The following is a 15,288-nucleotide window of genomic DNA, read 5'->3' as shown; positions in this document are numbered from 1 at the left end:
CTTTCTTTCTTTCTTTCTTTCTTTCTTTCTTTCTTTCTTTCTTTCTTCCTGTAAAGCAGGGCTTCTCTGTGTAGCCCTGGTTGTCCTGGAACTTGCTTCTTTCTACTTGTCTACTGCTTGTAGGGCAGGTTTGCCTCAAACTCAGATCCACCTGCCCCAAGTGCTGGGATAAAAAGCATGTAACCAACATGCCTAGCTTAGATATTTCTTACAGTGCACTAAAAATAAAACAAATTTATGTATTCACCTTACTTTAAATTGACAATTCAAAAATATTGTGACGTTTATTTACTTATTTATTTATCTCTGACAGTCTTTTTTGTCCACAATCTGACCTGGTTCTACCTATCTTTACCCTGCCGATGTGAGGTTACAGGCATGTGAGGCCGTGTCCAGGATCTGTACTCAAGTCCTCTTGCTCACACAGCAAGCGCTTCAAGACACTAGCTCCCCTTTGCCACTCAGGCCATGCTCAATGTTGTTTAGATATCCTCAGTATTTAAAGAAATGGCGACACAATACATATTTCATTTGTCCCCATATATATTGACTTGGGTTACAGAACTATAGCTACAACTTACATTTGTGATTTAGGACTTGGGGAAGACTGGACACAGATGCTGTATTAATGGGGAGTTAAAGTCCCATGCTCGGAAAGTGCACGGTTCAACTGAGAAGAAAGTAACTAATGTGAAATAATAAAATATTACTCATGAAGTTCATCCTACTCTATAATCTTCATGAAGATTATAGAGGAATCAGTGATCCGCAAAAAAGTAATTCAAAGCACAGAATTAAAGATCTGTAAAGACTTGTAAAAAAAAAAGACTATTGCAAAATGATATTGATTTCTCAATTTTCTATCATCGTTAACTACTCTAGGGGCCATTTTTCATTAAAAAGTTAGAATAATATTTTTATACTGTAAAAAATTATATAGTTTTTTAAAAAATGAATTTCCATTTCATGTGTTTTCTATTGTTAACTCTCATAATAGTCTTAGGTACAGAAAGGGCCATAGTAATCATCACAATTGGGACATGAGAACCTAAATGATGTAATGATTTAAAATTAATTGAGACTACATATTTAGGAGGTAAAAGAATTAGCTTATTCTATTTTAGCAAGATAGGCTCCAAGAGCTATAGCATACATTTTCCATGTAATAAAGCATTTTTTTTCTAATATTACCCAGGGGTAACCAGAGACTATGAGTAACTTAAAAGCTTCTGTTTATCCTAAACTTGCGGAGCATTCCTAGACGAATCTGCTTCGTCCTCACACTGTAGACAACTGGATTCAGCACCGGCGGGAGAAGCAGATAGACGTCAGCCATGAGGATGTGAACCACGGGAGAGAGGTGCTTCCCAAAACGGTGGACCATTGACACCCCAATGACCGGCACAAAGAAGATGAGCACCACGCAGATGTGGGAGACGCAGGTGTTGAGCGCCTTCAGCCGCTCTTCCCGGGACGCAGTGCTCAGCACTGCCTTCAGAATGAGGGCGTAAGAAATAAGTATGAAGAGCGCATCCACGCCCAGGGTGGCGATGACCACGCACAGCCCGTAGACGCTGCTGACCCTGGCACCGGAGCAGGACAGCCTCAGGACGTCCTGGTGTAGGCAGAAGGCATGGGAGAGGGCGTTGATGCGGCAATAGTGATAGCGTCTCAGTAACAAAGGCGTGGGTAGAACCACCCCCACGCTGCGCAGCAGGCAGGCCGTGCCGATCTTGCCAATCACGGTGCTGGTGAGGATGGCGGAATAGCGCAGTGGGCGGCAGATGGCCACGAACCGGTCAAAGGCCATGGCCAGAAGCACGGAGGACTCCAGGAAAGTGAACGTGTGGAGGAAGAACAGCTGAGCGTAGCAAGCGCTTGCGTGGATCTCCCGAGCACCCGACCACAGCACAGTAAGCATTGTGGGGAGTGTGGACATGGACATGCCGAGGTCGGTCAGTGCCAGGACAGACAGGAAGTAGTACATGGGCTGGTGGAGCGAGGGCTCCGTCCAGACGACAGAGAGAATGGTTACATTGCCAGTGAACGCTACCAGATACGCAAGGAAGAACGGCACCGAGAGCCAAGAGTGGACATGGTCCAGCCCGGGAAAGCCCTGGAGGATGAACACGGGCTCCGCCACATCACTGCCGTTCCAGGCAAGCATGCTGAGCCTCCGCTGAGAGCTCCTTTAGTGCTCAGTCAAAATTTTCTCAGTGCAAACAAAACAGCCAAGACAAAAACACGTATTTCCTCTATGTTCACCCTTGAGAAAAGAAGGAATTCCCAGTGAATATTACTTAGGAAGTACTCCCTCAAATCATGGAACATCAGATATGTGACCCCCTTACACATAATCCTCTGATAAATCACTGTGAGAACTTCATTGAAAACATTGGCTAAGTATGTGGCACACGAAATACAGAAGGTTTTACTCTATACTAAGATGGAAGTAGAGAAAATCAAAGCAGAAGCATAAGGACTCTCACAGACGTCCTTAGAAATGCTCTTGAGTGAATCAGTGATTGCTTTTAGCCTGCAGCTGAGTGACAGCTGAACTGACCCCATGACTTCAGCACTGTTGCCCTCAAATTGACCTTTATTTCACCTCACAGCAAAACCCCATAGAAATCCTTCTGATGGTGGCTTTGTGCATGTTCTCACCAGAAAAGTAACGTGTTCCACATTGTTTCTTATGCCATGAAAGAGTAAAAGGGACGAGGTCAGTTTGTTGTTACTCATTTCTGGATGGGGGGAAGCAGAGAGGCAGAGGCAGAGGCTGAGGGGGTGATTAATGAGCCTAGGATGTTGCCTGTGCGGCAGCTACTCCCGCCTCTGACTGGTAAGTGAGCCCTGACCTAACGGGGAAACTGTTCCAAATGAGGCTTGCACGCTCTGCAGTGGCGCCCAGCGGGTCCTCGATGATGCTTTACCACCACGGTCACTGCATTAAAAGCTTGTCTGGTCATCCATTAAAAGCTCACATTTATTTTTAATTTTCCTTCGGAATCTATCCTGTGACAACAAAGGGCTTAGGCCAAAAAAGCTGTGGCTCCAAAGGGAAGTTACAACCTAGCCACTTTCTCACATGGTAAAAACTTCTCTAGATTTTGCAGAGTTGAGCACTCCGTCCCCTCTGTGTTAGAATCAGCTCCTCCAGTGCAGCCCTGGGCCGGGAAACCGCTTTCACTGGGCCTGTGGGTTAACTAAAGCAACGCTCACCTGCTAAGCCTCTATGTGAACCAAAAATTAATTTCTACTGAAATCTCTGACTTCGTTATTTTCCTCACTCAGAAAACTTTGTTACATTTCCTGGGTTACATTTGAGCTCACAAAAACAATCTAGACATTATCATCAACATACACAGGACACACACAAATATATGAATATGCTTGCGTACACAGACACACATGAACACACACACACAACTAGTGTTTTAGACACAATGGTGAAATTTCTCTTATTCCATGCCAAGACATTATTCTATACAAGAATTTCAGCCTAAATACAAATCATATTGTCTTTAATTCTCAGATATTTCTGTAAATAAAGTTTATGATTTTGGTAATTGCCTTGTTTTGCTCTGAATCTCCTTTGCACTGATTTGAATGTCTAGAAATTTTTAGTTGCAGGGCTGTCCATATACTAAACTGAAGAATATAACAGTTATATAAATATCTTTCTTTATACTTTTAATTTTTTCAGGTGCTTGAATTTAATAATACAGAACAGTGCACACTTTATATATGCAGATCTAAATGATTATAAGAGTCAGGAAAATTATCCTTTCACTTTCCACAGATAACATCGTGTGTGTGTGTGTGTGTGTGTGTGTGTGTGTGTGTGTGTGTGTGTGGTAAGAGTATGAAACATTTACTTTCCCACCAAATATGACTAAACCATTATTTTATTTCTTACACTATTAAATTTCTATTCTTATTCGGGTTTCATCCTTTGCTGTTCTTCTCCCCATTTCATATCCTTGGCTATCTGTATCGGTTCATTCTACTTTCCGTGTGTATAGCTTTGATGTACCGCCTCTCCTTCTCTCAGCGTGCCATTTCTCATGGTTTTCGCTAGTTCCTTGATCCCTCTATCGCTGTACTTTGGCGCTCATTTTATTTTATCCATAGGTCAATGCTTTAGTTCATTTTGGGGTTTGGGTAAAATTTAATTACACTGAATTGAGAAATGATGGCAAAACACTGGGAACAATGATAGAGGCAAAGGGGAAAGACTCGTGTCACACACTAACCTGATCATAAAGTTAAGAAAAAAACTACCGAGGACAAGATGATTTTTGCAGTCTTCCCATCATCACAGCTGTAGTTCTCAAAAACTGTTTTTCCATAGCGTTTGTTTAAAATTGCTGGGAAAAAAAAGAATAAAGTGGAACATTATGATTTATTTCTCATTTCAAAATTGTCCGCAAATTTAACCCACTACCTAAATTATACATTTACTTTATAAATTTGTGTCTCTGGAAGTATACATTCACACATAATATGCTAACAGTCCATCCACCATTTAACGGTAATTAAAAGCCAATGCTTACCTGGGTTTATGTGTAGGACAACTGTATCATCAGGATATTTTAGTAAGTCACCAATAGCCCAGTTACCAAGTAACTAATAGTTGTGTTTCTTTCTTTCAGACTAAACTTTCCAGCTATAAATAAAAGCCATAGTCTCCTTGTTTCTATTTCTGTGTCTTCTGCTTTGTCTTTTTTCATTTATTCTTTGAATGTCCTAATTGTCTTTCTTCTGTTTCCTACTGCTATTTCTATTTTGGTTTATATAAATTTATGTATTTTCAGCTTGTAATTCTATTTTTCCATTTCTTCTTTGCCTTTGTCTCTGCATTTGTCCTTGCGTTTTTGTTTTAGTTCCTGCTTTCTCTGGCTTTTATCCTTCAGCTGAGAAGAGTTAGGTCTGCACTGACTACAGATGCTCTTTGAGGCTGGGAGTCTTAAGGCTTTCGTTATTTCTGTATCTCTAAAAATACTCCTCATCTCTCCTGGGGTACAACACGAGGGATAGCTTTTAAAATCTCCTAGACTCCCAGAAGGGAAATGCTGCATGCAGCATTTGACCATCAGTTTGGTTAGAGCACAGAACTGCAGCCCTTTGAATGCACCTGTACTGCCATCTGTTGGGTCCTAGTCCTTCTTCCCATGCAATGGTTTTCGTTGATTTTTCTTTTTGCTTTTCTTGCTTGCTTGTTTGTTTGATTGTTTGCCTATTTTTGAAACAGACCCAAGGAAATGAGTTCACTATAAATGTATTTAAACTTATAAAATATAATTTAATTTTTTTATTTTAATTAAAATACAAGTATATCATTCTTTTTCCTTAGCTCTTCCCTCCATACCCACCAGTTCTTTCACAAATTTTGAATTTTAATTTTTTTAATTTTTCTTTAATCATTCCTGTTTTTTACGTGTGTGTGCATGCATACATACGCACAAAATAAATATATCAATACAACCTTTTAAGTCTTTCTTAAAAGCTTGAATGTATACTTTTATGTGGTTTTAGGAAGGATAAAGAATTAGGGAGCGCATCCTCAGTGGTCTCGGTTTGTCTGTCATTCTTCATCTAGGGGTGGAGTCTTGTGCGTTCTCCCTGATCACCATGGGCATATCGATTGATATTAGCTACTGTTGAGAGCCTGTTTGGGAAGACATGCTGTTGCGCTTTCTCAGTGTAGTATCCCATCGTATCGAGAAGATATAATCTTGCAGAAGAATTTCTCGTCCTTCAGCTGTGATAGAGAACAAAAATACACAAAAACAACAAAATGCACTCAACAGGTTATATTTATATACACTTGCACATAACCATACATATTGTGTGTGTGTGAGAGAGAGAGAAATACAATCAAAGAAAATGTCTATCAACCTGAGAGTAGTGAGGGCATGGGAGGAACTCTAAAGGGGTATCTGGGAAAAACTGGAGGGAGAAAAGTGAGCCATTCTATTTCTTTTATATATATTTTTTTAATTTTATTTTATTAATTACACTTTATTCACTTTGTATCCCCCCATAAGCCCCTCCTTCCTCCCCTGCTGGTCCCACCACCCCTCTCCGTTCACGCATGCCCCTCCCCGAGTCCATTGATAGGGGAGGTCTTCCTCTCCTTCTTTCTGATACTAATCTATCAGGTCACATCAGGAGTGGCTGCATTGTCATCTTCTGTGGCCTGGTAAAGCTGCTCCCCCCTCAGGGGGGAGGTGATCAAAGAGCAGGCCAATCAGATTATGTCAGAGGCAGTCCCTGTTCCCATTACTAGGTGACCCACTTGGACACTGACCTGCCATGGGCTCCATCTGTGCAGGGGTTCTAGGTTATCTCCATGCCTGGTATTTGTAGGAAGCTGCCACAGAGGGCCTCTGAAAGCCTTTGCCCTGCAGATGATCAAAGCAGACTCTGAGACTTATGGCCAACTGTTGGGCAGAGTGCATTTCCCACTTATGTAAGAAGTGGGAAATAGTAAGATCTAGAGAGGACAGGAACCCCACAAGGAGAGCAACAGAACCAGAAAATTTGAACACAGGAGCTATTCTATTTCAACAAAATATGTAAAAATTTTTGAAAGGAATCATGGTAGTATTAAGTCATTCAATTTTGTCAGTAATTTTACATTTGTGCATAGATATTGCATGTCCTACATTTGATCCTTAAATACATCCTTAAGTATTTGACATTATTTTTTTAATTTTTATTAATTTGTTTAAATTATTATTTATTACAATTTATTCATTTTGTATCCCGGCTCTGACTCCCTCCCTCATCTCCTTCCAATCCCACCCTCCTTCCCTCATCTCCTCCCATGTCCCTCTCCAAGTCTGCTGATAGGGAAGATCCTCCTCCCCTTCCCTCTGACCCTAGCCTCATCAAGATGAGACCCCAGGTCTCATCAAGACTGGCTGCATTGTCTTCCTCTGTGGCCTGGTAAGGCTGCTTCCCCTTCAGGGGGAGGTGCTCAGAGAGCCAGCCACTGAGTTCATGCTAGAGACAGCCTCTGCTCCCCTTATTAGGGACCCCGCTTGGAGACTGAATCTATGAGTTACATCTGAGCAAGGGTTTTAGGTCCTCTCCATGCATAGTCCTTGGTTGGGGTATAAGACTCTGCAGAGCCAATTTTCAATAATATAAATAAACACAAAGTACATTTTCCCAAGACTTTAATGAGTAAATGTAAAAAGAAAGCCAGGATAGAATAGCCCTTTTATTCTGGGAGAAATCCTGTATTTAGACATTTTTTAATTTTATTTTTGATATTATATAATTAAAACATTTCTCCTTTCCCTTCTTTCCTTTAAACCTGGACATACATTTCTCCATGCCTTCCTTCAAATTCATGGCCTTTTATTTTGTGGTGATTTCATGCATATGTGTGTATGCATATATGTATTATATATTCTTGAATATAATCTAATCAGAAATACAATGTTTCTTGCATGTATATTTTCAGAGCTGACCATTTGGCATTAGACAACCAATTGGTGTGCTCTGTTTATTAAGTGACTAAAAGACTCTTCAGGCTTTATTTGGCTTCTAAATCAAATCCCAAAAGTAATGTCAGATTCCTTCAGTCCTGTTTCCAGGCTTGTACCTTTTATTATATTCATTGCTTAATTGAATTAGCTAAGATGTTCCAGTACAATCTAAGGTAGAATTATATAAAATATTGTCTTCTTTCTTCATATACTAGGGAAAGTTTTTGATATTTTACTATGAAATATTTTCCCTAGGCTTTTCACAACTACCTCTATAAGAGAAAAGAATCAATTTGTTTTGTTCATATAAAGTTATCCATCAATATCAGATGCCAAAATTAAAAAACTGACTTTGTAACTGTTGAGATTTGTGATTTTAGGATGATCGTAACTCCCTTTGTTATTGTTGGTATAACTAGTGGTAAGATTAGATCAGATGAGATTTTTCGTAGAAACATTCACATCCCTGTTTATCAGTAAAGAAAAAAAAAAAAAAAGACCTGGGAAGTTCCTTCATTTCTTGTGTATATTAGTCACTTGTCTGATTGCTGTGATCAAACACCTGACAAACCCACTTGAGGAAAGAAGGATTCTCCTTAGCTCACAGTTTAAAGAGCTACAGTTCATCAAGGCAGGAAGAAGGTTGACAGGAGAGGTCAGGTGGCTAGTTGTGTTTTCATACATATTCAAGAAACAGAGTGAAGGTAAATTAGAGCCAAACCATGAAACCACCAGGTCCACCCCCAGTTATCCTATTTCCCCAGCAAGGCTGAGCCCCCTAAAGGCTCTGCAGCTTTCCCAAGCTATGCTCTAAGGGAGATTAAGTGTTAAAACACATGCACCACAGAGAGCATTTCTCATTCAAAATCCACCACGAGTTTGCTATGTTGTGTTTGAAATAATGCTGAGCTCAAAATAACTTAGGGTACATTTTCACTCCCAGCTCACAATATTTACACGGTTTTGCGACTTCTTTATTAAACAACCACCTAAGACATTTTCATTATAAATTTGCTATTTAGACATTATACATAAGCCAGGTTTCCTTTCTGTCAGTTTTCAAACTATAGAAGACATATTTAAAGGTTGTTGTTTAAATATCATAAGGCTATTTGGATTTTAAGTTTATAGTCTTGCCTATTTTTAAATACTGGTTGTCCAGGAATAGATGCTTTGTATATACGTTTTAGTATTTATTGGACACCTTCAAGACATTTAAATATCCAAAGTAGTATCTACGCATCTTCTTCCTTCATAACAAGTAGTGGTTTTATACACATTATCTTTTAATATATGTCTACATATTCTTTGATAATTTCATTCATGTGCACAATCGATTTTGATCATTTCCACTTGCATTTCACCCTTTACTCCCAGACCTGCCCACGTCTCTTTCCAGCTTCATGGTGTTTTTTTTTTTTGTTTGTTTTTAAAGTGAGAAAGGGTGTGTTTTAGCTCATTGTTCATTGGAGCCAAACCATAAAACTGCCAGGCTCACCCCCAGAGATCCTATTTCCCCAGCAAGGCTGAGCCTCCTAAAGGCTCTGCAGCTTTCCCAAATAATGCTCTCAGGAAGATTAAGTGTTAAAACACATGCACCACAGAGAGCATTTCTCATTCAAAATCCACCACGAGTTTGCTATGTTGTGTTTTAAATAATGCTGAGCTCAAAATAACAAACCAGGGAAGTCAAGCCGGAAAGAAACAGGTCACATCCGCAGCCAAAAAAAAAAAAAGAATGGCTGCTCACAGCTTCCTTTGTACTGTCTAGAACCCAGACCCAGAGGGGCTGCCAGCTTCTCATCTGGGTCTTCACACAGGCATGCCCTCAGGCCAGCCTGATCTAGACAGTCATTCGTCGGGTGATTCTGGATTGTGCTCACAATTTATGCATCACAATGGCCCTGGCTGCCATCCCTTAACTTCCATTTGGGTTGTTTGGACCAACAAGGCAGAGTCTTTAGCCTCTGAGATTTGTCCCTCTTTATCTTGGTGGGAGGGCATGGTATCTTTGAGGGAGAACATGGCACCAAAAAGAGTGAAGAATCCCAGCTTCAGCCTCTTAGATTATGGGGTTGTGTAGGAGCTGTTTGGAAATAGGAATCTTGTTCTCAAGCACATTTAAGTTTAATTAGTGAAGCCTATTTGCACACAGGTATTGAGCTATACACTTTATACTAGGGGCCATACTGCTAAGAAAAACGGTCTCATCTTTAGAACCCATCAAGTGTTAATAACTGCTCAGATACATGTGGAAGCAAATGAGCTCCCCCTGCATGCTAGAATGTTGACCAATTTAACGGTCTATAGATCTCACAAAGACACCTACAGTTATCACGAGTACATGAGTGTAAGGGTCCAATCATGTCTAGATAACAGCTATACCCCAATCCTACCAGACCTCTGGCTCTTACAATCTTCTTGCCCCTCTCTTCCTTGATGGTCTCTGAACCTTGATGGGGAGAATTTGTGATGAGGATGTCTTTATTGATGGTTGAGCAGTTATTTCTAACTGTAGTGACTGTAGCGTGAAATCTTTAAGAAGGAAGTCTGAGGAGTACATGGATTTATTGAATAACAGATGGGGAGGGGTATGGGAGGAGAAGAGAGGAGAGAAGGGGCTACAATCAAGCTATAAAGTAATTAAATAAATAAATTAATAAAAATATTAATTTTGTTAGATGAGGCAGGGGCAGTTTCACAGACATTTGCAAAAGCATCCAAATTATATGCACACTGGGAATTGAGCTGAACCCTTCTTCGGTGGTTTTTCACCTGCGTAAGAGACCTACGGCATTTCAGCCCCTCTGGGTAAAAGCCGTGCAGCATCATCCCTAGGGCTTTTATTCCACTTAAATGGCATCAAAGGGGAGGAGGAAGAATCAGCCTTTCAGAATGTGACCAACAATCAAGACTGGGGTAGCTTTATCCTGGTTCATCTCTTTTGTTTCGAAGTGTGGACCAGGCGGGACACACCTCGCAAGTGTCTGAAATTCCCAGTGTTCCCTCTGTAGATCTCAGCCAGCAGCACTATTGAAAACAGCTTACCCTTATCCAACTATGGTTTTTACCGTTTAATACTCACTTCCATATGGAAGCAAGTAAACAGAGGACAGAAAAAACCCTCACAATACATATTTGACCTCGCTAAACATGATTCCACTATCAGTATAAAGAATACTGTAAATGATCTCATGTTTAACTCCAACGTAACGCTGAGCTTCCTGGTAACTCCACTCTTTGAAAACATTCTGTATCTTTTACTCTGTTTTCCTTACATTTCCACAAACTAGAGAACTGAATTCTAGAAGCTCTTCTGAGATACAGATAGACCTAGAAAACCTTCTATGCAGCATTCTAGCTTCCTCTAAATTCTCTGAAAAAATCACAATTTTTACAGCAAAATAAAACAGTCTTTCTGCAAACAAAAAATACTCTAATGAGATTCAAAAATTTTTCATTGTGGTAAACATGTGTTTTTGTCATTTATAATAAATACAGGTTGATAATAAAGAATGAAAATGTTCTTACTTTATTTCTCTAGACTGATTATTAAACATGTAGTTTTGTTGTAATAAGTTAGCTGATATAAACAAGTTACCAGCTGAATTTGCTGTAGAATGATTTAAATCCAAACCTTAAACAGCATTAAAAGATTTAAGGGTTAACAGACTTAGACCTTGTAAGTCGGTCACTATATGTCCCAAAGAATATCAACGCATCTGAATAAGCTATTGATGAACTCTTGGAGGAGAGTGTCTTAAACAGCAACTGAGAGGAAATGCAAAGGAACAAGATTTTCTTTCTCGAGGACAGGCTGGAAGAACTGGTGGCTAAGAGGCTGAGGCCTGAGTCCTGACCTGTGTTTGTAAATCAGCTTGTCGGGAGAGGGGCTCTAAGCAGCCAAAGCATTGGTCTCATTTAATATTTCATTTGATTCAACAAAATTAACATAAAACAACCACTGGGGGCTCTTTCCTGGAGAAAGTAAGCATCAAGACGACAATAACAAAACAAAACTTCTAATGACTCCACTTAGCCATATGGACCAAATGAGCAGATGACATCTTTTCCCCCATGTTTGTGCAAAATATCTTCAGCTTTCCTCTAAAAATTCCTCTTCTTTCAGATCATCACCAAAAGCACATTTTGGAAGTTGGAGTACAGATGCCATGTCAGACATTTCTTTATTAACAACTAAGATACTTAATGGATCTGGTAAATTGTACATACAGCATTATTTACTAAAACCGAATATTGTCTTAATATAGTTTATTTAAAGAAGCAATCATCTCTTATTGTGTATGTACATCAATATAGCACATTGTCCCATAAGCAAATCTATATTATTTAAGAGTTAAAAATAAGAATAAGTTATAAACAGCATGAAAGCACACCAATAAATGAATGGGAATAATAGTGACTGGTAAATGAAACCAGGAATACACGGAGATTTAAAATAATTTCATTGTAAAAGAAGAGTAATTGTAAAAGCGATTGATAATTTCAAAAATTAGAGACCAAACACTAAGTTTAAAAGAATATTTAAATATGACAAACTAATAAACTACATACATACATGTAATGTAACAATAATTGATGAAAAAAGCAGCCAACACTTTGAAAGAAATCAGGGAGAAGCATACAGGAAGGTTTAGAGAAAGAAAAGAAAGATAATAACTTGTTAACTATATTATAATGCCAATAAATGTAACAAAAATTCAACATGAATGAATAGAGAGTTAAACTTAAAATACTCACTATAGGGAATCCTATGAAAGAAGGGTGAGATAGAAATACCTGGAGGGGACAGTAGCTTCAAAAGGAGACAAACAGAACCAAAAAACCTGAGCCCTGGGGGCCCTGCAGAGACTGATACCCCAACCAAGAATAATGCATGGAGCTGATCTAAAACCTGGGCTTAGACGTAGCCCATAGACTCAGTATCCAAGTGGGGTCCCTCGTAATGGGAGCAGAGGCTTTGTCTGGCATGAACTCAGTGACAGGTTCCCTGATCACCAGCCCCTGATGGGCTACAGCCTGGCCAGCCCACAGAGGAAGACAATGCAGCTAGTCCTGATGAGACCTGATAGGCTAGGGTCAGATAGAAGAAGAGGAGAACCTCCCCATCAGTGGACTAGGGGAGGGGCATAGGGGAAGAAGAGGGAGGAATGGTGGGACAGAGAGGAGAGGGGGTCACAGCTGGGATACAAATTGAATAAATTGTAATACATGATAATGAAAAGGAAAAATGCACTGTAATGTCACAATGAAACTATTTAATACAGTTAAAGTATATATACAAAGCTACCTAACTAGGTGTTGAATTGAAATATCTAAGATATTGCAACTAAACAGACATTTTAAAAGAAACTACTTAATGTGATAATGATTGATGGCATCAAAACATTTAATAAGAAGTGACTGTTCAGTTAAAAATGTTCAACATAAAAATTAAATGAGTTGTACATTTCCAACTAACTACTAAATAGTTCAAAATATCCATTTTAAAGAGACTATGCTCATCCACGGTGAAAGGAGAACAAGCTGAGACCTGTCTGTTGGAAGACTGTGTCTTAAAACTGCATGAGGCTTGAACAACAGAAAGCACAGAATCATTCAAGAATCTATCTCAGAAAGCAATGATGTAAAAGAGAAAAGAATAGAAAGAAATAATGGGCTCTAACCAGAAAAAATTCAGTGCTCCTTAATATGACCAGTACTCACTAAGATCTGGATATTGATATGTTTTTCTATGCTTTAATGTAGATATTGATATGTGCTACATATTTGTTTGATATGAACTACTAGAATTAATAATGATCTATTTTCCTCTATTTTAGGTGCACTTTAAGAATACTTGTTACATCTCTTGGTTTGAAAACATCTTAAAGGTTTCAACAGGACAAACTCAGGCATTTAAACCCTTCTGCTCTCACACCACAACACAGCTCTTTAGAGCTGTCCATTTTGATTCCACACATACTGGTACGCCCATTCTCAACATCTCAGTTACTGAAATTTCTGCTTTCTATTTGGTTGGGTTCCCAGGGCTGGAATCCGCCCACCTTTGGATCTCCGTCCCCATGTGTCTCCTACACACTGCTGCCATCCTGGGTAACTGTTCCCTTTTTCATAAAACCGGAGCCTTCTCTGCATGGACCCACGTATTATTTCCTCTCCATGTTGGCTCTCTCTGACCTAGGACTGTCCATCTCTTCTCTTCCTACCATGCTAAAAGTTTTCTTGTTCAATTCTCCAGACATTTCTCCCAATGTGTGTTTTGCCCAGGAATTTTTTATTCATGAATTCTCAGCTATGGAGTCATCTATCCTTCTCATCATGTCTTTTTATTGGTTTATTGCCATCTGTAGCCCTCTGAGATATACTTCCATCCTTACCAGTGCCAGAGTCCTTCAAGTTGGGCTTGCTTTTGCTCTCAAGAATGCTCTGTTGGTCCCGCCTTTCCCTGTAACTCTAAAGCACCTATGATACTGCCAGAAGAATCTCTTGTCACATTCCTGCTGCCTTCACCAGGATGTCATGAAGCTGGCCTGCTCAGACGACAAGGTCAGTGTCACCTATGGTTTATTTGTAGCTCTCACAGGACTCCTTGACATAACGTTTATTTTCCTGTCTTACGTGCTCATCCTGAGAGCAGTTTTGGGCATTGCATCCCAAAGGGAAAGGCTCACAGTCCTCAGTCCCTGCATCTCCCACATCGGTGCTGTGCTCGTCTTCTATGTCCCTGTCATCTCCCTTGCTGTTAAGTTCCGCTTTGCCAACCATAGTTCTGATATATCTAAGATCCTCATGGCTGACATTTTCCTGCTTGTGCCTCCAGTGATGAATCCCGTCATATACTGTGTGAAGAGCCAACAGATAAGAAGCGTGATTCCAGAGAAACTGTGTCAGAAACAAAGCTGATCGAGATGTTTAAACTCAAATCTAATTGGTGATGACAGAAAATCAAGCAGAATGAGTCAATAAGGACCCACACTGTATGTTAACTCTTCAGTACCATCTTTCTACATACTTGCCAAGATCAAAAATAAGCCTTGCCAATTTCCTGACTTAATAGTTATGACTGGGACCTTAAAATAAACGCAGAAGACATTCCAACTTTGATCAAGTTAATGTCACTCTTTTGTAATCAAAAATAGATTCTTTTCTAGTATTAGATATTCTAATCACGGTTTCCCTTCCCTCCCTTCCCTTTACTCTTCTCCACCTTACTTACCTCCTTTCCTGATCCTCTTCCCTTTCTCTTTCTTTGGAGAGCAGCAGGCTTCTAAGAGACAACAATCAATAGTGACAAAATAAAATATAATTAGATAAAACAAAATCTTAACATCAAAACAGAGCCAAACAATTCACTATAATGAAAAGAGCCCAGGAGTGGGCTCTCTCTCTCTCGTTCTCTCTCTCTCTCTCTCTCTCTCTCTCTCTCTCTCTCTCTTTCTCTGTCTCTGTCTCTCTCTCTCTCTGCATAATGTCTGGCTGTGGTTCTCTGCCTCTGTTTCCATCTGCTGCAGAAGGAAGCTTCTCTGATCATGAGTGAATAAGGCATTGATCTGTGAGTATAGCAGAATATCACTAGGAGTCATTTTATTGATACATTTTTTAAACCAATAGTATTTGGTTTTACCTTAGGTCTCTAGTTTAATTACCCAAGTAGTGTCAGGTGTGGGGTCCTGTTGAAGCCAGCTTCAACATCCAGTGGTAAACTGAGGCAGGGAATAACTGATCACTCAGCAGACATTTCTCCGAGGGCACAAAGCTTGAT

At 39.7% G+C, this 15,288-nt stretch overlaps 2 protein-coding genes across 2 annotated transcripts; one reads left to right on the top strand and one right to left on the bottom strand.

The window, feature by feature from the left end:
- Positions 1-1,219: 1,219 nt before the first annotated feature.
- LOC129688630 (olfactory receptor 51L1-like) lies at positions 1,220-2,167 on the bottom strand. The gene has a single exon (XM_055623572.1). It carries the CDS (start codon positions 2,165-2,167, stop codon positions 1,220-1,222), a length of 948 nt encoding a protein of 315 aa, XP_055479547.1.
- A 7,619-nt stretch (positions 2,168-9,786) lies between these two features.
- Positions 9,787-14,429, top strand: LOC129688728 (olfactory receptor 51A4-like). The gene is given in 3 exon segments (XM_055623691.1): positions 9,787-9,852; positions 13,346-13,623; positions 13,625-14,429. Coding segments are annotated over 3 exon segments (1,149 nt in total).
- Positions 14,430-15,288: the final 859 nt, after the last annotated feature.

The sequence above is a fragment of the Psammomys obesus genome, unplaced genomic scaffold, assembly GCF_907164565.1.
Source record: "Psammomys obesus unplaced genomic scaffold, mPsaObe1.curated_primary_1811, whole genome shotgun sequence".
NCBI classification, from domain to species: domain Eukaryota; kingdom Metazoa; phylum Chordata; class Mammalia; order Rodentia; family Muridae; genus Psammomys; species Psammomys obesus.
The sequence above is the reverse complement of the archived record's forward strand: the minus strand, read 5'-3'. Positions and strand labels throughout refer to the sequence as shown.